General features: G+C 35.8%; 1 protein-coding gene across 4 annotated transcripts in view; it reads left to right on the top strand.

Annotated features, from left to right (window-relative positions):
- Nucleotides 1-25,098, top strand: part of PDE7A (phosphodiesterase 7A) — a 75,161-nt gene that overhangs the window by 23,428 nt on the left and 26,635 nt on the right. Inside the window, exons 1-3 of one of the 4 annotated variants that reach the window (XM_021555613.3) lie at nt 8,691-9,019; nt 15,692-15,752; nt 22,901-22,984. In XM_021555613.3, the coding sequence (XP_021411288.1) occupies nt 8,771-9,019; nt 15,692-15,752; nt 22,901-22,984 (394 nt within the window). In that variant the 5' untranslated portion in view covers nt 8,691-8,770. Of the gene's footprint in view, nt 1-8,690; nt 9,020-15,691; nt 15,753-22,900; nt 22,985-25,098 lie in introns of those variants that run through there. The other 3 variants (XM_021555616.2, XM_021555615.3, XM_021555617.2) reach the window with 3 other exon arrangements.

The following is a 25,098-nucleotide window of genomic DNA, read 5'->3' on the forward strand; positions in this document are numbered from 1 at the left end:
TCAATTTCTGTTTAGTGGTAAAATTCTGACAATGAAAGTAGCATCTTGTTACCTTCAAAAATGGCATATTAAATTCAGAGGTGTACTGCTGTGAAATCGCTGTAAGAAAAATTATTGAAAGTGGTTTTTAATTGTAGAAGGTCGTGGAATATTGTGTGATAAAGTGCACACTCAGGTTGAGTAATGAGGAGTCTGTACAAGGATATAGTACTTGAGAGAAAGCTGTATAAAGATACTAGTGGTAGTATCTATCTTTTTTCCCTATGTCACTATGTCAGAAGTGAAGTGTATCAAAAATGTATTAATCTAAATAGAACACTTAATTTGTATGTCTGTTTCCATACCTCCTTCCATGCCTCCCCTAACAGGATTGCAATCATACATTGCTTTTTGCCTTGGAATTTTTTTATATTAGTTTTCAGCTTATAATTTTTTTTCCTTTGTCAGCTGCTTTTTTCTTAGTACTGACCTATTAGAAAAAAAGCCAAATCAAGCAAAAACAAGTCCACTTTTTTATGTCCAGGAAAATATTTCGTACACTGACATCTCTGTCATGGAAAGCAGAGCCTTTTCAGTGTATTTCAGTCTCAAACACAGTAGTCTTTTTCAGTTCAACACTTGCAGACATGAGGCACAACACTACTGAAAAGCTCTCTGTTTCAGGGTCAGCCTTATCTGTAGTGGGTGAGAAGCTGAAATCAGTAGATTTGGGTTTTGTTTATAATTGTTTGGATGTATGGATTGCTGGCACCCACATGCTGACAGAATATTAATGTAAGGCAATAATTATGTATTTAAAGCTGTGTCTATAAAACATAAGGCTTATGTGAAAATTCCTTTATTAAATTTAATTGACAAGTTTTTAAAGCATTTGCTATAAAAAATATGCATCTGCTCTGGGTCAGAGAATGAGAATTTGGAAGTATGTAAGAAAGGGTTTTATTGGTAGCTCAAGAAAATGAAAGGTGGGAAGCTGGCAATAATATGTTGTGGCCTGGAAAGTGAGGGAAGGTGTTGAAATGGCAGGTGTGTGCCTTGGGGAAGACTAGGATTTTCAGCTTACTGTCTCATTAGAGTTTCTTCAAGTTTAAGGGGTTCAGCTGAAATTGGTCTGCCTATCCAATTCTGTTGGAATTGGTCACTTTATCCTTAATCAGAAGACTTAAAAGCATTTTTGGGTATGGTGGGAAAGCAAATTCTGAAATAAGTGTTTAGTGCAGATGCATCTCTAGATGAATTTCCTCTAGGAAGAACATTGTAGCAGAAATAACTGCTATGGTTTGGGTTTGTATATGGTGTTTGGGTTTTTTTTGGTTGTTTGGTTTTTGTTAGTTTTGGGGTTTTTGCTAGTTTTATTTGTTTGTGTTTTCTTTAAGCTTGCAATGTTAGGGTATTTGTTGAGGTGAAGGAAGTTGAATGTAGTTAGTCTTTTCTGTATTTCTTATACTATGATACCATGTGTGGCTTCTTAGTTTTGTGCTTTGCCTTTTTGATCTTTCTTTGACACCATTTATTCTTCATAAACTTTGTGATGACTTTAATTACTATTTTCATTTACTATCATAAATTAAATACAGTATTGATTTGTGAATTTGACAGTAAATGGTGTAACCAGTTTCAGTGTTTGTCCTCTGTAGTTCTTCAGTTACTTTAATGGAAATAATCACAAAATAAGAGAATAAAAGCCAGACTTTATTATTTTCAAGTGTTCTGATGCTGTCTCTACTCAATTTATGAAAGTGAATCTTCCAGCTTTCTTCTTGAAATTTAATCTTTTTTGACTACTTAATATTTTTATGTGATGGCTAGCAAGGAAACAAAAACAAAGATAATTTTATTACTGCCTTTCTAATATTTAACATACTGTTGGAGCTTTGGCATATGCCAGTGTGCTTAGGGAGCTGCTGAAATGTGTTTTGTTTTGTTTGTTTCTTCCCTGTGGGAATTGTTAATTTTTTAAAAATGAGATTTGAAAATTGAAAATCTTGCTTAAGGTAAATGGTAGCTGTGTTGCCTGGGGAGTCTCAGTAAGCGTGAATATTTTCATTTTGTGTAAACTGTTCTTTAAATGTTTCCTACAAAGTGAATTGAAGTGTGTGTGTGTGAAGGGGTTAAAGGTAGCTTTTAGCAGTGCTGGGTTAGGAAAAACTTGCTAGACAAGAACCAGATGGGAAGATATTACTCTAGGCTTAGAAAGAGGTGAGCCCTTATAGCTATGGGAGTACCCATCACTTAGTCAAAGAAGCTTTTAGTTGTTACTATAAATTTGATTTATTTCCTTTTCATGTGTGAATGAGAAGGAAGCCCAGGGAGCAAGGGAAAAGGAGCATCTTACACTGTACCCTGCCCCTGTGCCTTTTAGCCTTCATTTATTGCTTTGGATTGCTCTCTTCTCTGAGTTCATGAGCTGGACAGACATATCTGTAGAAATTCCTACCTGAGCTGCTGTGTGGGGAGGCCCTGAGTGCTTCCTGTGCTCCCCTTTCCACATACACGCCTTCTGGAGGCTCTGAAGAATCACGGGTGAGCTAGCACTGTTCACATAAGTGTAAAAGTTATTGAGAAAGCGTCTCTCCAAGGCATAAAGCTTAAACCTTGGAAGTTTTAGAAGATGGACTTGTGTCCTTTGTGTCTTCTATTGAGAGTTTGTAAAGAATTATAAGATACAACTTGTGTGACTTTAGGTTCTGTAATTTTCATTTCTGGTTGTTGTGTTGACAGTTTTGCCATGTCTTTCTATGAGATTGTAAACTCAGTGTTTTTTATTTAGATTCCCATTTAAATATAGCACAGTAAGATGATCTTTCCTGTTCAAAGGATATGGTTTAGAAATAGAACATAATTTTTTTATTCCAAAGTCTAAAACATTGGTAGCTTTTCTTGTCACATGTTAATGTTCAAGTGTTCTCACATAGCTGGGTTACTTGCAATATGTGAAGTACGTGGGAATTGAAATTACTGTTGATTTGCTTCCAGTATACCATTCAGTCTTGGCTGAAGGTGTATTTAACAGTGAAACACAGTAACTCAGAGCAGCTAAAACTCAACTTATCGAGTTTTTAAATCTACCTTTACTGAGTGGATTGCAGTCTTTGAGACCCAGGTGGAACTTTGTCTTGTAACACTGGTACAGTTCTTCAACTCTTTGAAATCACAGATGATGGTGTTTGTATTGAACTCTAAAATGGGCCTTGTTTCTTGCTGTGAATGAGCAGGTTGGTAGTACCTGCCAACATGTGTGGGCAGATACAGGCTGCTGTTGACCAGTCGTGATTGAGCATCTGTACAACTGCTAATATGGTTCTCTGTCCAAGGTGATAAGACTTACTACATCCAAGGGTTAAAAGTGAACATTTCCAAAAAAGTTAATGACAAATACACGTGCGTCAACTTGGTCCTGAATTTAAGCAAAGGCCTAAAGTGCCATAGTAAGTAAACATCCTTTCAAAATGTGTGTCTGAATAAATCAAAGGAAGAATTCTGTATTGTAGAACTTCAGTTAATATTGTGATGATTTGTTTTACCTAAAACAGTAAATTTCAGTGTTTCTGTATTTAAACGATCTAAATTGGATTGCTTGTCACTGAGCCAGTTTATACCATTTAACACTTTTTCTTATGAAAACACATCTAGCTAAAAAAATGAAGTTCATGATATGACAGAGCTACCGAGAGTGTTCTAATTTGTATTGCAAAAGAGTAATTTTAAAAAGAAATAAACTGTTTCAAGGTGTTTATGTGAGGAAGTTAAAAAAGTGTTCTTATATACCCCTCAACTACTGTATGTATGGTTTTGCCTTTTTCAGTGTTAAATGTCCATTTCTGTCAACCTGTAAAATCATGATGGCTGAGCACATAAGAGGAAAGGTTTAAAACAGCCAACAGAAAAATGCAATATTTAATAATGTGGGTTTTTTGACAAATATTAATATGATTTTCAAATAAAATATCAACTACCTCTTACCCCTTTTAGAAATAAAGGACACATAGCATGATCCTGATAGTTTTCTATATTGCAGCAGCAATTGAAAATTCACAGAATGGGTGGTGGCACTAAAATGCAAATTGCTGAATTCTTTCATTCATTGGGATTGTATCTTTTCTAAGGGGGCTTTCTTTCCTTTTCTGTCTTACTGAAGGCTGAAATAGAAGATTTCAGCTGAAATGAAAAGTAGTTTTTAGGGGTATAATTTCTGCCCTTTGGATCCGTAGCTGTCCTTGACTTTCAAAGTTCATGTTTTGGAGATCTCAGCCCTTGGTTTAAGATCAACCAGCCTTTTGAGTATAGTTGCAATGAGTTAGGCAGTTGAAATGATGATTTATATGTGGTTGTGGTCGTGAAGGTGAATTTTGTTACCTTTCTTAGATTTTCATGTTTGCTAATGACTTGCTAGCTGATACGTAGCTTTGTTGATGAGTCACTGTGCCTGGAATTATTCAAAAGATGTGTAGATGTGGCATTTAGGGACATGGTTTAATGGTGGACTTGGCAGTGCTGGATTAGCAGTTGGACTTGATGATCTTAAAGGTTTAAAGACCTAAATGATTCTATGATTTTGTTAATAAACAGCTGGAGTAGTTGGAATCTTGTACCTAGTTGCAACTTAGGCTAACATGGCAAATCTTTTAAATATGAAGCTGAATTGGAAGTAAACTTCTTAGGTAATATTTTAAATTAAGATGTAAATAGAAGTAGCATTTGTAAAAGTTGGTAATTGTGAAATTCTAGAAGTTCTGCTTTCAGTATCTATAAAAATAATGGTGCATTTTCTCATTTTCCCTTGAGAGTAGTCTTTAGTGGTTGGGTTGGGCTGCAGCAGTAGCTACCCACACTTGTTACAGGAATACTCATAGATTACCATTTAATTATTCTTTTTTAGTGAAGTCTGCTGGAGAGAGATATCACACATGATATATAATGAGACAGGGAGAAAAGCAAAGAAAAGATGGAAATGAGTTGTAGGTTTTTTTCCACTGTGTGCTGATGAATTTGTACATGTAGGCATATTCCTCTACTGGCATTACATGCTGTTAATATAGTAAAGTTCCCAGACTGGTTCACAGCAAGTAATAGGTCAGTCAGGAGTGTATCCTAGAAATCAGTGTGCCACAGGCCTCAGTTCTGGAAGGGGGTGTTTGAAGGGAAAAGGAGACTCCATGGAGATTTATTTTCCAGGCCAGGTGTACAGGTGCATGTATGTGAAATCAGGTCATTCTGGCAAGTAGAAGAGATTAGCAACAGGCCTCCAACTTTAACATAAAACCTCAGATGGTGATGGAGATCTGCAAAACCCTGCTGTATTTGAAATGGAGAGTCATTTGAGGCCCAGCAGTGTATCTGAAATCTGGTGTTCTTGCTTCAACTGTGGATTTCTTGTAGATGTTACTGTAATATTTTTTTTTTTGGGGGGTGGGGGGGTGGGGTGGGGGGTAGAGCATTTAAATACACTTCTGCACAAACAGTAGAAATACTAAATACACAAGCAGTACTAAGCTTTGTAAGGTGACCCTGAGCCATTTCTCAGGGCTGATGAACTTCAGGAAAATAAATAAATATATAAAAGTATTGGAATAGACAGGTATTTAGAAATGTACAAGTAAAATTGGGATCCTGTATGTGGTACTTCAAATAGCAGAGTACGTAATAGGAAATAATGGGTTTCCACATGGAACCTTGCAGATCTCTAGGAGTGTCTATGGAAATAATTGAAGCCTTACAAATCATCATGGTGTATTAATGGGGGAGCTACTTTGGGTAGGAGCTGGTCCCACGTGATGCCTGTTTTGCAATGAGAGCAAACTGGTATCTTCGCTCTGTAACAACTCTTGCAAGACCCCAGATGCTTTCTGCTCTATTTATAATGCATGCTTGTCTCACCAGGAATAGCACAGAGAGGTTTATTGAGTAAATTCAAAAATTGTACCAAAAATTGCCTTTGACTGCTTAAATGCATCTACGGTGCTGCATAGCATCAAGTCTACATTGAAGTCATTGGGATATTTCTGTTTCTTTAGAAATGGTAAAAGATAGCTATTGCACTTGTACATGTGAGCTGATGGTAAGGAGAGAGGAATAGGTAACAATTCGTATGTGAATGTTAGGTACTGTAAATCTTGCCTTACCAAACATGGTGTCTCTGCAGACATCAAAAAAATGGGTTTTAGAAAACTGAAAGTCTTTCAGAAAGCAGTAAAGAAGAAGAGAAGAAAGAAAATAGCATTAGCAACTTCCCCGATTAAAAAAAAAAACTATGCAATCTATGATAGCTATCATTTTTTATATGCTTCTTAGTTTCAAGATAAAGCTGAGACTGATGGTAATGTCCACAGCTCAAGGGTCCCTGCAATTCCAGAACTGAGGCAGTATAACAGGGAGTATGTTAACACAGGAAATTCAGTAATACTTCATTTTTATGTAGTCTTCTACATGCAGATTTACCATACTTACTAATAACCTTGAATAATTTCTTCTTTGTTAAATGTAATCTCTTTCACTTTCACCTTGGAATTGTTAGTGAAATTATTCAAAGCAGCACTTTCCCCAAAAGAAGCCCTTTAGCTTCTGTGTTGATTTGTTAAACTCATGCAGAAGAAACCAGTGCACTTTCTGATCTTACTTTGTCTCCAAATTCAGAATTGTATTGCCAAAACAATCTTTCCATTTCCAAGCCATAATTAGAACAGATGATGGTGCATTAGTGCTTAACAAGTGGTCAAATAATTTTATTTCTATGTTCTCATATTAAACTTAGGCATGAGACAGTTTTTAGATAACTTTAAGTAAGAGAATGCTTCTTAATTAAACCACTTAATGGTGGAAGACAAAAGAAGAAAGGGTGATCACTTTGTGTAGCTCTGTTTGCTAAGATAATGTATTTCTGAAATTGGTGGAAGAAAGTCTTGCTCCATGCACATGGGGCAAGACCATGCACACACTCCAAGAACATCTTCATGTGTTTTGAGATGGGAAAACAGATTTGTCAGGGATTGATAATAGTGATGACAGAGAGGAATGCTTGACATTTCAAAGAGTATATAAGGCTATTTATACTTGAGTTTTATTCAGAGGAGAGTTCAGTCTTGAAGCAAATCACCTCATTGTTCCTGTTTGCTGTGCTCATTTGATTGTTTTCTGGAGTGGTTTTGGTATGTGCTAACCGGGCTTCTTCCAAAAGAAACTAAATCATTCACTCATTGTGTGCACCTTAACCCTCAATAGGGTTGTAGAGGTTTGATCAGTTACTGGGTCATTTTTTGGCAGCTTTGAACCTACTGTGATAGGAGCTGGTTCAGAAAGTTGGAGTAAATGTGGCTTTCAAAACCAAATTAAAACTCCTGGGCTTTATATAGTATAGATGTAAAGATCTGAGCAGCAGCTGTGTTTTGATCTGCTCCAGTTGTGCCAAATGGTAATGCAAATATAGCCTGATGCCATTTATTGAGGGTTTGTTTTTTTAAAGAAACGTCAGACAGTGGTGATTAATTGTCAGGGTGTTTTAACCTTGTCAACTGTTTGGAGGTGGTAATGTTTTTAAATTTATCTCTGTGACAGTTTATATTTTATGTGGAACTTAACAGACCTTTAGATAAGTGCTACATTAATGAAGTGAGGTACCAAAAGGCCCATTGGGAGTGTTCTTGCCTTTGGTTTTGATCTGTTTTTCTGGGACATGGGTACAGGGCAGAAGATAAATGTTTGGAATGTATTGGTTCTGTAGGGATTCACAGGTTGTGCTGATACCATGATTATAGCTTAAAAGACATCATAAATATTCCAAATCATGGTATAAAATAACAAAGAGCCCTATCCCACTTAACAATTCTTCTCCTTAATTCAGTAACCATCCACTGTTTTATGTGTCCCCTTTTCCTGTGTGGGGGAGGAAATCAGTTTCTTAATGTTAAAACTATTCCTTTGGTGATCTAACTTTCATGTTTTGTGCACATATTGGAATTTGGAATTGATTTTTTTGCAAAAAAAAAAAATATATATATATATAGGAAGAGCAGAGTCTTCATATAATTTTGCTTTCAGTTATTCAGCATCATCCTTTTAAACTCCTCATTATCCTACACTGTTCCTTTTTCTCCCCCACTGTGGCTCCTTTTTTTCCAAGGTATTTGAGATGTCTTTGTATTTTTGAAATGAAACACTTTTGTCAGCTTAAAATGACAGAAATTGGAATGAATCTCAAGGCTGCACTGAGCATATAGGACCCCTTTGCTGCACAGTGTTCCTGGAGGAAGTTAGGCTGCTTTCCCACCCTGGGAAGGGCTAGGGAGGCTGTAGCCAGGTTCAACCCTTGGAGCAATAAATGAAAGGTCCATGCTAGTTCAGGCATGTGTGAATTGCTAGTATGAAGGATGGCTTGGTATTTAGTGGACAAAAGAAGTTAGAAAATGACAATTTGTTTGAACAATTGCACATATTTGGTGCATTAACTTTCATTAACATTATAGTATAGCTATATATATAGCTATAAAAGCAATTTTGAAATATGTTTTGAAGTTAAATTCTTAGAAGTTCTCCAGGTGGTAGAGATAAAAGGAACTTGTGAGTATCATAAGTGGTGGAATCTGCTGGAAACAGGCTCTTCATAGCATTCGAAGGCAAGGCAGTATCCTGACTTAGCTCGGGTTTTTTGACTACTGGAGTTTGATCCTGTTGTCTGCCACACTTTGCTGTATTTAAAGATGATGAAAGGATGTAATCATGGTTTTACATTTCCTTTGGCATTTCTGTGGGACTTAGTAAGTTTTTACTAATTGCCATGTCCTCTAGTTGTAAAACTTTCTTGTTGAGTCCAGCGTTGGCAGCGAGAGGAGCGGGGCAGAGCACATTGCAGGGGCTGTCAGGTGACAGCTGCTGCCTGCCTTGTGCCTCACTGCTGTGCCCTGCTGCTTTCAGCACTGGCAGCCATCGGGGGGGAGATTATGCTTCAGGTATTTGGGGTGATCCAATGGGAATTGCATTGATCTGGTGTTTAGCTCTGATCCTTATCAAATGGATTACTTCTAAGGTAGGTAATTTTTAAAATCTGTTTTGACTAACTGGATTTATAAGTAGTCTGAGAGAAAACAAGTCATTAAGAACTTCACAAGTGCTTATTTTTCCTTTTTAAATCTAATCTGTTTTGGAAACATCATTTGCCATTTAAGATTGTGTTTCTTCAGTGTTCATACATGATTTTGTAGCTCTTGACTTTTGCTTGCCTTGAAGTGGGAGTGTGTTTGTAGCAGTGCCAGTTAGGAGACGGGAAGTAAAAGGGATATGAAATGGCTTCTGAATGGCAGGAGTTGGCTTGCCTGTGTTACTAACAGATTTCCAATTTTATAGTACCTTAAAACCTTTGTGAAAATAAGGAAAAACAACTTTAAACATAGTGAGAATAATACAAATTAGTGTATTTTGCTTCCTGGACAGGATATCCTTTTTGTATTGTTGATTTCAGAGTTGCAGGAGTGGAAATACCAGTTTTGTTTGCTTATGTGAAATATCTACTTTACTTCGTAGCTTTTCTGTTTGAGATCCCTGTGTTTTGCAAAATGCATGCTAATGTTAGGATTGAGTTTTTTACTCTCTCATTCCAAAGAATGTAAGTATCCCCATAATGGATATTTGTGCTAGTAAATATAGGGGAGATTGGTGTCTGGAGATGAGACCAGGCTCTTCTCAGCATAGCTCAGGAGGAATCAGCATTCCTCATAGGAGGAATAAATTTAAGTGTAGGATTATGAAGGAGAGCCAGAATAATTGGAGAGAACTAAGGAAACTGAAAAAAAACCCATAGCATTTCTGCATTCATAGATAATTTTTTTTGTTATTGCTACTGATACACACTTCTAAAATTTTTGTACAATTAACAGGAGAATATGAACAAGCATGAATTTGAGTTTGTTGTGAAAACAAGCTTTGCCAGGCACCTATGCCTGTACTCTTCAGTCATTGCCAATAACATGTTTCTAAATTTATTAAAAACAAAAATGGTCAGGCTTAGTTGCTAGCACTTGTGAAAACTTTTGTCACATCAAGAAAAAGACCAGGATGCCCAATGGATGTTTGCATGTGACTGAAGGCAGATTCTACAGATTTACAGCCTGTGTGCTAGACTAGTACATTATCTGCATTTTACTGGTATATTGTGGAAATGCTGGCTTTTTGGAACTTGACGTAAAAAATCTGTTCAAGGATTATGTCTAATCCAGGTTGGTCAGGGCTTGTTTTAAGGTGGGGTAAAATAAAACTTCCAGGTAGCTGACATAATACAGTTAGGCATAAAATTCCCTGCTGTTTATGATTGTGTTTTTACATGTGCTAGTGGTGGTTTCTTTTAAAGAATTAGTGGTTTTGTGTTCATTTAATTACCTATTTTGCCATTGCATTGATGCTCTTCTGATTTACTTTCCTTAGGCAATACCTCTGTTTATTACTGTCCTCGCTTAAACCAATTGCTTGTGAGGTTTTTTGACTGCAGATTCTTTCTGATCAGTTGTCAAGCTTTTGTTTTGTATATTTTTAAGTATTGATTTTTTAAAATGTTGATAAAGCTTTGGATAAATTTTATGCCTTATGATATACATCTGAGGTATATAAAAATAGCTTACAGATGCTTGCGTGATATGTGTATTGCTAACATTGATAACTATCACTCAAATAATAGCTAACGTTAAAAATGGTTGCCATCTGTCTTGGGAGGTGATCATGTGAAATAATTTTATATGGAAGAAAATATTAAAATTGTCACACTTGAATATTTGAAGGCAAGGTATGGTTCTTACTGCTGGTTAAATTTCAGGAAGGCAGTATGAATGACATTTTCTTACTGCTGGTTTGATAAACTTTCAGAGTAATACTTTGAACTGCAGTGAAATTTTTAAATAGTGGTAGGAACATTTTGCAGTGGCTTACCTGAATTCAGTGTCAATTTAAGTGCTCGTAGAGAGCATTTTTCTGCGGTTTAGTGAGTTAAAACTTTGATTGTGCTTTTTGGAAAACTGTGCATCTTAGCATGGAACTTTTAAATACTTGAGATAAGTCTAAGATACATTATAGTCTTGCTTTTGAAATACAATAATGGAGAAATAAGGTCTTAACTAGTTTGTCATTCTCAAGACTTCTAGTTCATAAACAGTCTTATGATCTTAAATACTTTCCAAGGGTGTATTTTTGAGGCCGCACAACCAGTGCATTGCAGTTGCCATGGTATAACAACTTCTCCACACTTGTGTTCAGAGCAGTTGAGACTAATGCTCTGATAGTTCAGCAAAGACTAGAAAGTCAGGTGGGTAAAAACACCTGCCTGTATTGCTTTCTGTCCTCTGTCTTTTCTTTCCCAGCTTCTGGATAAACAACTGAGTAGCAAAATGAGGGTCATGTAGTCCATCAAAAAGCATAGATGGTTCTTTTGATGGGTGGTACTGAATTTTGAAGGCCGACAGCTCTAGCAGGTTTTGTTAAGAGAATGAGAACAGGAGTTGTTTTACTAGACAGTCCGCAAGCTGGCCCTTGCTGAAATGAAGTGCCCAGCTGTAATGCTGGTGCTCTGCTTTCAATAAGATTGGGAAGTCTATGTGATAAAACTGATACATCAGTGGAAACATTTCTGTTTGACACAAACAGCAGCAGGTGCTCCGTTTCCAAGTGGTACATGCAAATGCTTGTACTCCCAAGCATCACTGAAGCAGTTTCCTTTGAAGATGTATCTGTGTGCTATTTTGGCACGTTGTTCCCATTACATGGCCTTTAATAACTTTCAATACTCTGTTAAAAGATATTCAGAGAGATCTGACTTAAATCTAAGTTCTAGTAGATGCTCTGCATGTTTTTGCAGAGTCCTTGTATCGGTGTTGTTCTTAGAGGATTAATGGATCTTCCAGTTTAGTTTGAACTTCTTCCATTCACTTTCCACAAATATGTCTCAAAGGAGAAGAAAAAAGGAAGCTTTTTGACTGTATTGCCCTTTTGAAGAATAAACAATACTCTAGTGTGAAACTGAAGTTTAAGGTGAGGCTTTGAAAATGGAAGTCCAGTATAAGCTATCCTTCCCAGTCATCTTCCTGACATCTGTCTTCACTGCTGAAGCAAAACAGCTTACCCAGTTCAAGTGTCTGTGCTCATGCCTGGAAGGGAGCAGAAGAGTTGAGAATCTCAGGTAATCATTTGAGGAATTTGTTGAATCACTTAGGGTCCAGCACATTCCCACCAACCAAGTTGTTCTTGTGCTTGAAAATTGAACCTGCCTAAACACAGACACATTAGGGTTGTCTTGTCTTTGAGCACTTCTGGCTGCTTGCTGGAATGGTGCTTATTTGTTTCATATTTGTACAGAGGGTCAGTATTGTTATTAACAGGTACAAATCTTTAGGTAGACTGAAGAGGTGGTGCAGAGATTTAGAAATAAATTCTTATGCTAAATGAGTTAAAAATATTGGCAATAGCTTGACAACGAGTAATATTTTTTGATCCAAGGTGTCTGTTGGGTGATTCAGTGTATGCTATGGTTGTCTCAGCTGTGTAAGTAAGGTATATTTTTCGGGTAAGTATGGTGTTCTTATCTTTATGTAGGCTACAGAGAGGTGGCCTTTGATTAGCCATGAGGATGGTGGCATTTTTGGTCATCAACAAGGGTAAAATCCTGCTGATTAAATTGTTTGAACAGTTGGGTGCTTGACAGTAACTTTAGGTCTTCAAGACACATTTGCCTGCCTTCTTATGAATTTGCTGTCAGATCACATAGCAGTAAAAATTTAAGCATTAAATCTTGTTTTTCACTTTGCTGGGTTTAAGTAGTGGAGTCTGGACAATAAATCTTAAAGAACCCCATAGAGGGTATGTTAAATTACTTCTCTCTTTTTGCCTTTTTCCTTGCATTTTTCTGGAGTACTGTATGGGGTAGAATAACAAATGCACCACAACCTGCAGTAGATGGTCTGTTATGTGTTTGCAGGGTAAGCTGACACAAAGCAATCTGTGTCTGGATGAATGCAATATTATTTTTTTACTTATCACAAGTTGCTAAAAAACCTCTGTACCATTAGCTTGGTCCTTTGTCTCTGAATGCCTACCACAGTGCTCATCTCTCTGTACCTCACTTACTTGCCTGGTCCAAAGATAAAAGATCTGACCACTCATCACCCCCCAACATCTGTTGGTGGAACTTGCTAATGCATGCTTTTGTCTTATCTATTTTATTTAACAAATTTCAATGAATAAGTATCTTTGAGACCTCAGTCCTTTTACCAGAATTAGCTGAAATTGTCCTACTATTTGTGTAGTATTGCTAGTGAAATTTATTCAGTAAATTGTCTCTATTTTTCCTTAGAGAACCAAACTTTCTAAGGTAATTTTACTAGATTTAATTGTTTCAAATATATCCTTGCAGAGTAAAATCACTTGTCTGTATAAGCAACTATTGTATGTTTTAAAAAATGTGCTTTGTATTTGATATCATACATGGATTCACTGCTTTATATATACTGCTTAATCTAAAAATATTTTATTTTAGGGAGCAAGTAATATTTTAGAATTTACATATCAAAAGGATTTATTTTTCAGTAAATTTTTGTATATTGTTTTCTTTCTTGGAGATGAATGCTCTAGTTGTATGTGGGTCTTGTAGCCGCATGTGTACTTAGGTTTCTCCTGTATTAGATTACAGAACTGTACTGGACATGTCCAGAAATCCGTGATAGACAGGTGCAAATTGCAAGTTAGCACTAAATTACATCACTGATTGTGCCTAGTCAGTGATATGAAATGTTCCAGGCTACGGAAAATATATTCAGCCGAGAGATTTTCTGAAACTCAAAGACAAGTTTAATGAAAAACATTGAAAATGTTAGTAAGAAATCAGCATAATTTTCTGTTTGAGTAGTTGTATTTGTACGTTTCCTAGTGGGACAGGCACACTGGTGTGAGAAATACTGTACAAACATATGTTGAGGAATTATTTGCTTGGTTTATGATCTTCCAAGGAAAAATAGAACAAAGGCTGAGACAACATAAAAGTTCTGTACAGGGAGTTCTTCCTTGTAGTCTTTACAACAGCTTGGACCCCATTATTATTATTGGACCCTATTTGGAGCTAGGTCTTTTGGTCACTTCTGTAATTGCATATTAAGCTTACTTTTGGAAAAAAATATCTACAACTTCAAGTGTAAGGTTATATTTTTTGTTTCACCATGAAAAATATTAAAAAATAAGTGTAACTTATCAGTTTGAAATCTTAGCACATCACTTGTACAGATCATGGTGATTGAGGTTACTCATCTCTAGTCTGTCTTTGAGTTCATTTAGGTTGTTCTGTAGATAGATGTATATCAGCAGTTCTGCCTTTTTGCCTTTCCATGTAATTTTTTGTTCCTTCATTTCCTTCAGAATTCTGTTCAATATGCAGCATTATTTTTTCTATCCTGTTTCCTAACATGGTTTGATTTCTTATCTTTTGAACTTGCACATTTTCAGGCTGTTCTGTGTCCATGAGGTAGTGTTGTTCCAGATGCGTACATAAAAAAATGGGTGATTGTGTTTTCCACCAGGCTGAGTTTTATCTGAAGTTCTCAAAGACATGTGGTGACTCTTGGTGGCATCAAGGACTTCACTGTCTTCAGTGTAAGAAAGGAGTGTGGTATACAGAGAAAGGTAATAGGAGTTTCTAATGTGCACCTCCCACAAAAAAAAAAAAAAAAAAAAAAATCTTATTTCTGTAAAGAATAAATGTCCTGAAGTGTCAAAATTCAGGTCTGATTGTGAAGGTGATCCTCTAATCCTAGGATTATCAAGTTACATTAATGAAGGCCTTAGGAAGGGGCAGAGGATGGTCAAAGTACAGGAAAGGCACGATATGAGGCTGGGTGCTATGTGGAGTCATGCTTTGCAGACTGTGTGATGTGAATGAGAACATCCCTCCAACTTCTAGCTGTTAGAGGAGAAGTTCACCATTTTGTGGGAGACTTCCTGGATTGTAATTACTGCAGTAGCTGAATATGTATGAAACGTATGTGTCCCATGTAGGTAAAAATACAGTTGATGTGGGAGTATCTCAGTCTTGTTGTACATGGATAACTTGATGACTCTTGTGAACTTTTATCATCAAATTTGAAGTACTACTTGCTGGCTTTCTCTGAAATGCCTTTATGTATAACATCTTACCTCAGTGATTTTCTGCTTTGCCTACAGAAAATACAGGGTAGAATGAAGGTAGCATGTGGCATCCTAGGGCTGCAGTAAAGATGTAAAAATTTTTACATCTCTTACCTTTGAAAGATGGAAATACCTCGTGGGTAAAAGTAGATATATGAACCAGAAACTGCAAGTATTTGTTTCAAGTATAGTGTTCTAGGAGGCCATGAGGAGCACTTTCTTGTGTCTGTGTAATCTTGTTCTAAATCCTTCCTATTGTGATGAATGATTGAGGAACATTGGAAATGAATAATATGGGCGTGTTTTTAACCACACTCTGATCTCGCTTTTCATAGTTTTTTCGCTACCAATTCCTATCCTTCCTTTGTTCCTTCTTCAAGAAAAATCAGTTGATGCATATACTTAGAAAATGCATTTTGCATGAAAGACACGCAATTTCTAAAAGTAATGAAAAGAGTTAAAATGGAAATGGTCAATTAATACTTTATTTTCACTTCCATTTAAAAATTATTTTCTTCTAACTTGCTTAAAATACACTTATTTTTTTCAGAGACGTGGAGCAATTTCCTATGACAGCTCCGATCAGACTGCGTTGTACATTCGTATGCTAGGTAAGCACACTATTTTCTTTATTTCAAGTTCCACCATTTATGTTTGGTTTAAATATTAACTTTTTTATATCTCTCTCCAATTAATAAACTTAGCATTCTTTTTCTCCTGGATAATATTTTGGGTAGAATCTCTACAAGAGTTTCAGTTCTTACATGTTGACTTGGGTTTTTTGATTGTTTGCTTTTTTTCCTTTTTTTCTGAGTTAAACATTGTGTAGGATGTTTTACTCCTATATTGAAGAAAAAGGAAAGGTCTTATAATTAACTCAATGTGTTTGGTAGAAGTCAAGTTTTCTAAGTGACTCATGATTGATCTTTCTGTAATGGAATTTACCACCTCTGCATGGTATCTTTCTAGTTTAAACTGTATCTCAGAGAACACTTGTTGGAGAGTTACCACACATGCTCTTACAAACTTCAATACTAAGGCTATGAAATGCGCAAGGTGTTCTGGAAGTAATGATGATTTGATTTTAAACAATATTTTTCTCGTTAATCCTAGAAGGTGACTTGAGAAAGGAAAAGGTGCTTGACAGGGCCAAATAGTTCAATTTACCGAGGAGTGCTTCCAGAGTAGCAAGGAGATAAAGGGTAAAGCCAAGTTCAAAGAAAAGAGTGGTTTTGAGAGGGGAAAGCATGCAGGGGAGGCCCTCTGTGATAGTGAGTGCACAGAAGGAGTTGAGGTCATTTGTTGAGAGGAGAAAGATGCAAAGCTCTTGCAGATCTGGCTGCCAGATTCTTTATTTCCCACACTCTTCTGGAGGCTACTGGTGGTGCAGATGGCATGGGAACTGTGTATGTGCTCTAAGTCTGTTTCACTGCTGTGTGATGCCACTTAATTTAAGCCACCTTGAGCAATGAATTTGTGTTGAAATGGACTATGAATGCTTGCATGATGTCTTGAACAGCTCAATGAACACCAACAGCTACTTGTTACAAGTTCTTAACCATCTCCAACTAAATCAGCCAGAACATGTCTTTTTATGCCCTGAGTCTTTTCAGTTTAGTTGTATGTTTTACATGTTAAATTCCTCAGAGATTTATAACTGCATTGTCTATGAATTTAAAATTGTAAGCTATATGCATGTGTGTATATGAATTTATAGTCCTAACCTACGTATGTAGGAATATATGGTCATATATACATATAAATCCAGTTTGGACTTAGCAGCTTCACATTTTTTTCCAGTTATTTTGATTTTTTTACATCTGTGTAGTTGTTAATAATGTAGCACTGATTGTCTACTTGAAGGGGTTTTGATCAGAGAATTTAATTACTTTGGGGATTTATTAAGATGAGAACAGAAGATGATACTGGCTTCTAAATGTTTATTGGAAAAGCTGCTGGGCTTTTTTTTTTGATGTTGTAAATAGGTTTATTTTGTTTTCAAAATTTAAAATGAAGTAGTTAGGCCCATCATTTCTGCAGAAGGATTTGTAATAACGCTCAAGTAATTCTAGAGAGAAGGAAAGCATGGCTTCCTCTAGTTTTTGATATATACATCTGACTGGAGAGAAAAATTTAATTTTTCTTGGAAAACTTCCACTATTCTTATAGGTAGAACTGGAAAATATTCAGAACGTGATGCTAAGTAAATTAATTTTTCACTTGTATTCTCATCGACATTAATTATTACATAATGAGATTGATGCTTGTTATGAATAGTATAATTCTTGGTGGCATAACTCATTCATGCTGTTCTGCTGTTCAGAAGCAGTAAATCTTCTAAAGGATTGACTTCCAACTTAGGTGGAGGAGGGTCCCAACAAGCAAACAAAAAATTGCTCATGGCATGTTTGAATCATTATGTGGTAAATTTGTGTTATTTTCTCACTTAACAGGTATCACTTGGTTTGCACAAATGTTATGTGTACTATACTGAATAAGTTAGCAACTATTTACATATTTATTATTTTTGTACTTGTAAATTGACTGTAAAAAAGACCAGCCTGAAAGCTGAACAGTTGGACTTATCAGTATGTAGAAACATTCATATCCGAGTAGATTGAAGGGTTAATATGTTCCATTAGAATTTTTTGCAAGAAATGTGAAGCATTGCTTGACCTACAGTATTGTAGAGTTTTGTTTTTGTTCTGTTTATCTTAGTACATTTGAGCAGAATAAGCTGTAAGGAAACCTCAGCTGTAACTTAATGGGAAGTTAGGCACAGTTATGAGAAGATTTGCCTTTTACTTGGTTGGTTTTATTCCATACAGACTCTATCTACTAATAAAATGCACCTTGATAAGGTGTTTATCTTAGCAGACCAAAAATGTAAGGCTGAGAGTATCTACAATAACTCCCTCTGCCTTTGTTTAGTTGTGCTGGCTATGAAGTTGCTTCATTCAATGTTTTCAGGCTGTTCCAATGGTAATACAATGGAAATTAATTTACACCAAGTAAATAGGAATTTCTGTGCTATGGCAGTGTGTCCAGGTTAAATTTAAAAGATCCTGTTTTAGGATATGCAAAAATAAAAAGCTAACTCCTAACTGCCTTCATCAGTGTGTCGATATAAACAAACAGCGTTGACTATAATGACTCATCTGTCATACCTCATTCCCAAAATATACACTAAGCCACTCCCGAGTGGCTTATTTAGTATTTTAAAATATAGATACAGATGCAGCATTGTAGAATTTTTCTTTTAAGACCTTGGAAAGGCTAAAACATCTGCATCGCCTCAACCACTTTTCTCAGCAACTGTGAGGAATTCTCAAAATATCTTGTAAGTGCTTCTGTGTAATCTTGATACCTGATTTTTCTGTTGCTTTTCTGGTTTCTTTTTCTTGTTGCTTTATATTGACTGAAAGTTTTTCTACTGTGCATGGGGTAGAAAGTGTGGGGCACTGGCTGCTTATATTGGTAAGCATGAACCTCTCAGCTACAATCGGAGCATTTATCTTTCTTTAGTGGTCTTGATCACTTCAAATAAGAAACATTGGAGAAAAGCTACTGTATAATGTGCATGCTCTTCTCCGGTAGTGTTTTTTATGTTGTATTCTGTTTTCTTTAATTCTGGCACATTCAGCTGACCTGTCGTCTGTTTCTCCAACAAATCTAATAGGAATTTTAATCTGTGACGTTAGTAATTCTGTCTGAAAATCCTGCTCTTCACAACCTCATGGCTTTGACTTGAGTCCTTTACCTTGAGGTGGCTGTCGCAATTTCTGCTCCCAGCTGTCCTCCATGGTCTCTGAGGTTTCTGCCCCTGCTCCGGATGGCCTCAGCTCCCCAAGCAGCTGCTGCATTGTTGCTGTGCCACACTGCAGTGTTATGGTAGCACCAAGTATGTGCTGGGTAACCCTAACGTCCAGGGATGTCAGCTGTGGCATTTCAGCTGCCTCGTAAGTATCAGAGCTGTCCTTGTGGTGTGAGCAGGAATCTGAGAGAGGGGCAGGAATTAAACAATCTATTTCAAGGTAAGTTTTGTTGCAGCCCTAATTACTTTTCAGTTTTCAGTCATAGCTGCAAATCTCCCTCTTACATTCCTTCTTCAAGGAAGAAGGAATGTAAATCAAAAATCAAAAAATTATTTATTTACTCTTCAATTAAATTTCTGCCAGTATGATCTTTGTCTTAAAAATGCAAGTGATCCTGATCATGCAGGACAATTCTGAAAAAAAAAGTTAGCTAAATACTCAGCCATCAGATATTGTATCATTTTTGTGCTCAGAATAAAGTTTGGAAAGGAAGGTTTCACATATTTAAAATCATTCTCTTGATTCTTTGGAATCAGCAAAACTCTCAAAGAGGGAAAAAAATTGATCCTGGAAGTCCGGTATCATTAAGATGCTGAACTTGAATGTGTTCTGTAGCTGTAACACGGGAATCTTTCCAGTGTGGCTGGAAGTGGCTTAAGAAGAGACACTTCAGATAAAAGCTGTCATTCAGCTTGCTGCCACTTCTGTACCCTCCCCTGTAAGCAGACTGTGGGATCTGATGGCTTAAAAAGATTGCGCAAGCATTTCAATATGTTTATATGGGTCTAAATAAACAAAAACGATTCATAAGTTCTTTTGTTTTATGTGTTGAATTTTAATTTTCTTTCAGCTACCATAATAATGGTTGGCTCTGAGGTTGGATTTCTGTTGCTGTTTGAAGGAATTATGTAACAGTGTCCTTTTGTTTGATAAAAGTAATCACAAATCTGAGCTATCTTCTGCTTTTTTGTAAAGTTCCCAGTGAAGATAAATATGTCTTTTCCTTAAAGTTAAATTCTGCATGACTTCACAGTCACAGGGTTGCAAAACACTTGTGCAGGATTTCCCAAGCAAATTGACGTGAACATGTTACGTTGTGTGAAGGTATAATGAAGTGAGTGCATTTGGGATCCATTAATCTTCTGCAAGTTGCATTAAGCAAAGAGTGAATGCATAATGATGATCCAGTGTTTCTGGATGTTTTGGAACTAACTATACATATGCACTAGAGATTAGTTTCATTGTACTAATAGCACATTATTTCATAATGTGCAGCCAGTTATCCCTTTTTCTGCTTCTGTTTATTTAGAAACTTCAGATGGATGAATGGTATCATCAAATTCCACTTGTACCAATATTTTTCAAGTACATTTATTGTCTGAAATATTGAAAAATGCATGTCCTGTACCATGATAATGGAGACGTCTCTTTTGCCTTTGTTTTGACACAAGAGAATTTTCTGCTTTGTTTGCTGTAATGAATTCCAGTCTTGTAGAAGGGGTATATTTTTCCAGAATAAGTCCAGTTGTATTCTATCAAAAATAATCAGTACTGAGATACTGTTGTTAATGCTTCTTCTACCATGATTAGGGAGAAAGAATTTTGTTCAATAACTAGGTAATGAAAATATTTAGCTTTCCTTGCTGAGAATTTCACATTTTATATGTATGCAAGTAAATACACTGATTTTAGCTTTATCTTATTACATTTGTCTTTTCCTTAGTTTGCCATGTGCCTTTTTAGTATACAATTCCTTCTTTGGCTAAATATTCCTGTAATAGATATTCTAATAATTCCTGTTTGAAGTCATGTAGTCAGTTGCACTACTTCATTTTACTTAGTTTTTCTTGTTTTCCTCCCTAAAGTTCTCAACATTGCAGGCATTTCAAGGGTAGCAGGGATACTATTATTCAGTCTATGCAGTTAGTCAAGGTAGTAAATGAAAAAGAATAAAGCAGAAAGAAACTTTCTGGACATCATTTATCAGATGCATCTGCTCATTTTGTTATTTGCAGAATTCCATGTTGGTCTTCAGGTATTTTTCTGTGCACTTTTCCTGTTCCTGACACTTAAAACAAATTTTCTGCAACAACCTAGTGATACACAGTCTGAAACTATTTGCTAATTGGTACTGTGGTTTGTAAATTTGAAAAGTAAAAAGCTGCATTTTAAAGTAAAAATAAATCACAAAAGCTGTATCACCTTTTCTGTAAAAAATTAGCTCCACTAAAAATCCTCTTTTATTTTCTTTTAATTTAGCTGGTGAACTCATTCACACAGCTGTAGCTATGCCTGATTACCCAGATTAATATGAGTGAAAGGTAATGAAAGTCGAATTTTCCTCTGTGCACACTGTTATTTTCATATACAGCTACTAATGCATTTGCCCGCTTTCTTCCAAAGTTTCCTCTCTTTTTCATTTTTATTAATTCATTTTGTAAATAAAATTCACCAATTGCTTGTGCCTAACAGAAGAGTTCTACAATTTGCTGCCTCTGTATTACCTGGAAGGAGACAAGTCTCTTGCACTCTGCTCAAATGAAAGCTTGAAGCCTTTATAAGTAATATATAGTAAGTGGCCTGAAAAATAATACTTGCATATAGTAATTGGGTTGCTTTCCCTTGCAGCTCAGTTAAGGTTTTCAGTTAAAAAAAAAAAGCCAACAAAAAAAAAAGGGATTAATAACTGAAAGGCACATGTTTTTACTATGTTTAGGGAAGCCCTGGGCCTATTTACCCTTTTGTGGTCCTTCCAGCATGCCTCACAAGATAACATTCATATGAAGTGCATCACTGTAGATGTGTCAGTGTTTATAGATATGTATCTCTAGAAAGATACCTGTTAAGTATTTAAAAACATATTACTCAAGTGTGAGTCAGTACCTTGAGCTATTTTCTGATAAGTTGACTGCTTCAGCATTACACATTGCAGGTTAGAAAAGAAAAAATGCTCTCAAGATACCTGTGACTTGATGAAAAATAAGTAGCTATATTTTTATTTAGTTATTATAAACGCAACCATAGTGCTTTTTGTTAATTAGTTATTTTGGTTTCATATGAGAAGTGCTGTGTGTGAAGTGAGGCGAATACAACACTTGACGGATTTTTGTAATTAGAAACTACATTGCACATCTTAAATTTCTCTTTGTCAGGGTTTGAGGAGGGAAACAGTATTACACTTGATTCTCAGAGATTTCTCCAAATTTATAATTGCAAAAGGATTTTAAGTGAAAGTTTTTAATGCAGGTGAACTGCTTATATTAATACATACAACTATCTAACGAAAGAATACTGATCAGCTTTCAGTTGGTAAAATGCATAAATAGAAATCAAGTAGCATGCTAAAAGATTCAGGTTGAAGCTAATTACAGTGCAAAATAGTTTGATCAAATTTTAATACTGAATTTTGGTATTTTAATAGGCTCTTGTGTAATATTCAAACAGCTGAGCACAAGTAAGTAAATGCTAGTGGGAAAATACTATATAATATAAAACCATATTGTAACTAGCTTATTTGCTAAAAGCTACCATTCCTAGAAGTTGAATCTTTTTTGTATTCTACAAAATGTTATTGTTGTATGTGTGTTACTGAGGAACAAATGAACTTTAAATGTTCTTGTTTTCTGTCATATTAAGGTGCATTTTTACCATACTGGTGTAGCAAGCTCTTCCTAATTTCATCTGAATGCTTATCACATGCTTCTGGCAACGTATGCTTAGGCAGGAGAGATTTTGGCAAGAAAGCATGTGATTGCATGTTTAACAAGTCTTCAAACTTTGTTTTGAATTTCACCTTTAAAACAAAAAGCATTAAAGTAGGCCTATTGTTTGAATTACTCTCCTCCATTAAGTACATGAATCTTTAACCCTCCAGGCTATGTTCATTTGCATTTTATCTCTGCCACTCTTCCACACTTTTATTTCACTCTTGACCCTGTTTCTAGGAGATGTGCGAGTAAGAAGTCGGGCAGGATTTGAAACAGAGAGAAGAGGTTCTCATCCATACATTGATTTCCGTATTTTTCACTGTAAGTATTTAAAAGCAGATAACTGACAAATAAACAAAGGCTTCCTTCAATTTTTACTACTGAGCCTCTAAAGTTAGCAGCTCTTATACAAGACTATTTTTTTATACTTCTTAGGAAAAGCTTTCATTCTAGCTCATTGCCAAAAATAGAAGAGGAAAATCTTCACTGCTAAATATTAAAAAAAAAAATTATAATTTTAAACTCATTGAATTTAGACCTGAATCCATATGGAAATGAAGACATATCTTCTAAACAGCTACTGATGTGTGTGCTGTGTGCTTATTTGTCAGACACAATCAGTTGAGGAAAATACTTTTCTGTTTTTATAAAGCATTAAAAAGGTTCTGTTCAGGATGACACTTGAACAGAATTACAGTATTATCAATATTCTTGACCTAATCATAATGAATTAACATTTACATCTACTCAAGTGAGTAGCTAGGACTTAAATTTTTGGACAGAGACAGATCTTAAATAAAAATTAAAGTTTTAGGAGACAGTGGCAGCCTAATTTTTTTTGATTATGTGTTTCAGGAATATTTTTTTTTCCCAGAATTGTTACAAGAAGAATATTTTTGTAGAGAAAAAAGTAAAATTATCCATCTATATTATTACAACTAAATTTATCAGTAGTTGTGGTAATATAAAGTTTTGACACCATCAAACCAATATGCAGCAAAAGTGCAGTGCAGGGGATCTGAGTCTTAAGTTAATTATGCCAATAATTAAGGTATTAAGTGTCATAAAGGATTTATACCAGCATTGTATCAGCACAATTCCAAGTATTCTGAACGCAATGGAGAGATTTAGTAACGCTAATTTCATGGTAGTAAGTGTGGTTGTTATAATTACCTTATGAATAAAAATGAGTGGCAGAAACTGGTCTTACATTCTGATCTTAACTGAAGTTATTATTTTTAAAAGTAGATAATTTCTAAAACTCTTAAACTCTTAGTTTCATTCAAAAGTTTCATAAAAATAGGTGAGAAAACAAAGTTTGAAGAGTGTGCTATGTAGATTTTTTCAATAAAGAGGATAAGAGTTTCATCTCAAGTCCTGATTTGCTATAATAAGTTATTTGCAGAAATAGCATGCAATTTATGAAGGATATAATTGTCTTTTTGTGTATAATATATGTGGCATTTCATGCTGATATAGGAAAATACTAACAGAACTATTCAAATAACTGCCTGTTAAAAGGCAGTCAATATATGATAATATTGCCCTTGTCTGATTAACTCTTTTCTATGGTGCTCGTCACACACTGGTTCTTTCCATCCTGATGACTGTGCATCAGGCGGATCATGACCAGTCAGAAAAAGGACTTTCACACCCTTTCTCCTTGCCCCTACTTATTGAGACACAGCCACCAGCTTTTAGCAACTTCTCCCGTGATGTCTAATGACAGCAAAAAATATTGCTAGGAGGCCCAAAGAATTATTTGGCTTTAACTTCCCTCTCAAGTCAGTTGCTATGTTAGTTTTCAGAGTTGTCAGATTTTTTGCACTTAGGACTGTAGCTTGTTGAACAGATAGTCTTTGACTTCCGGGCTCCTGCCACATTGCGGAGTTTCTTTCAAAGTCAGAAATTCAGCACAATCTCTCACCATATCAGTAGGTTATCTAGTAATTTACATAAATATGGGATTCTTATTTATCTATAAAATGTTTTCATTCTCTCTGTTATGCTAACTGATGAGTGTTTCCTTAATTTTTTAAATTTTAAAGAGATTTAATAATGCACGATGTGACTGCCAGTAGAGAAAAGTTGCAGGAATCAGACTTGACCTAATTTTTAGGATATTTTCCCTGCCCACTCCTCTGCCCTCTCCTGGTTACTTCAGAAGGAGTTGATTTTACCACATAGTGGTAAATGACTGAAAAATATTCACCCATTCGAGCAATAACATGTGAGAGGAGTCAGTGAGCTCTTCTTTCGTTGGGGCAAATACTGAACTGGAAAGGGTCTCTTCTACAGCTGAGGCAGACTAAACCATCTGAATGTTGCCTTTTTTTTTCCTCCCTACCACACCTGTATCCTGAACATCAGTTAATGCATGGACATGCTTCCTCCATTGTGTTTGTGTAGTTTCACTGTAGCTTTCTTGTACTAGC

This window comes from Lonchura striata, chromosome 1 (assembly GCF_046129695.1).
Source record: "Lonchura striata isolate bLonStr1 chromosome 1, bLonStr1.mat, whole genome shotgun sequence".
In the NCBI taxonomy this organism is placed as follows: Eukaryota; Metazoa; Chordata; class Aves; order Passeriformes; family Estrildidae; genus Lonchura; species Lonchura striata.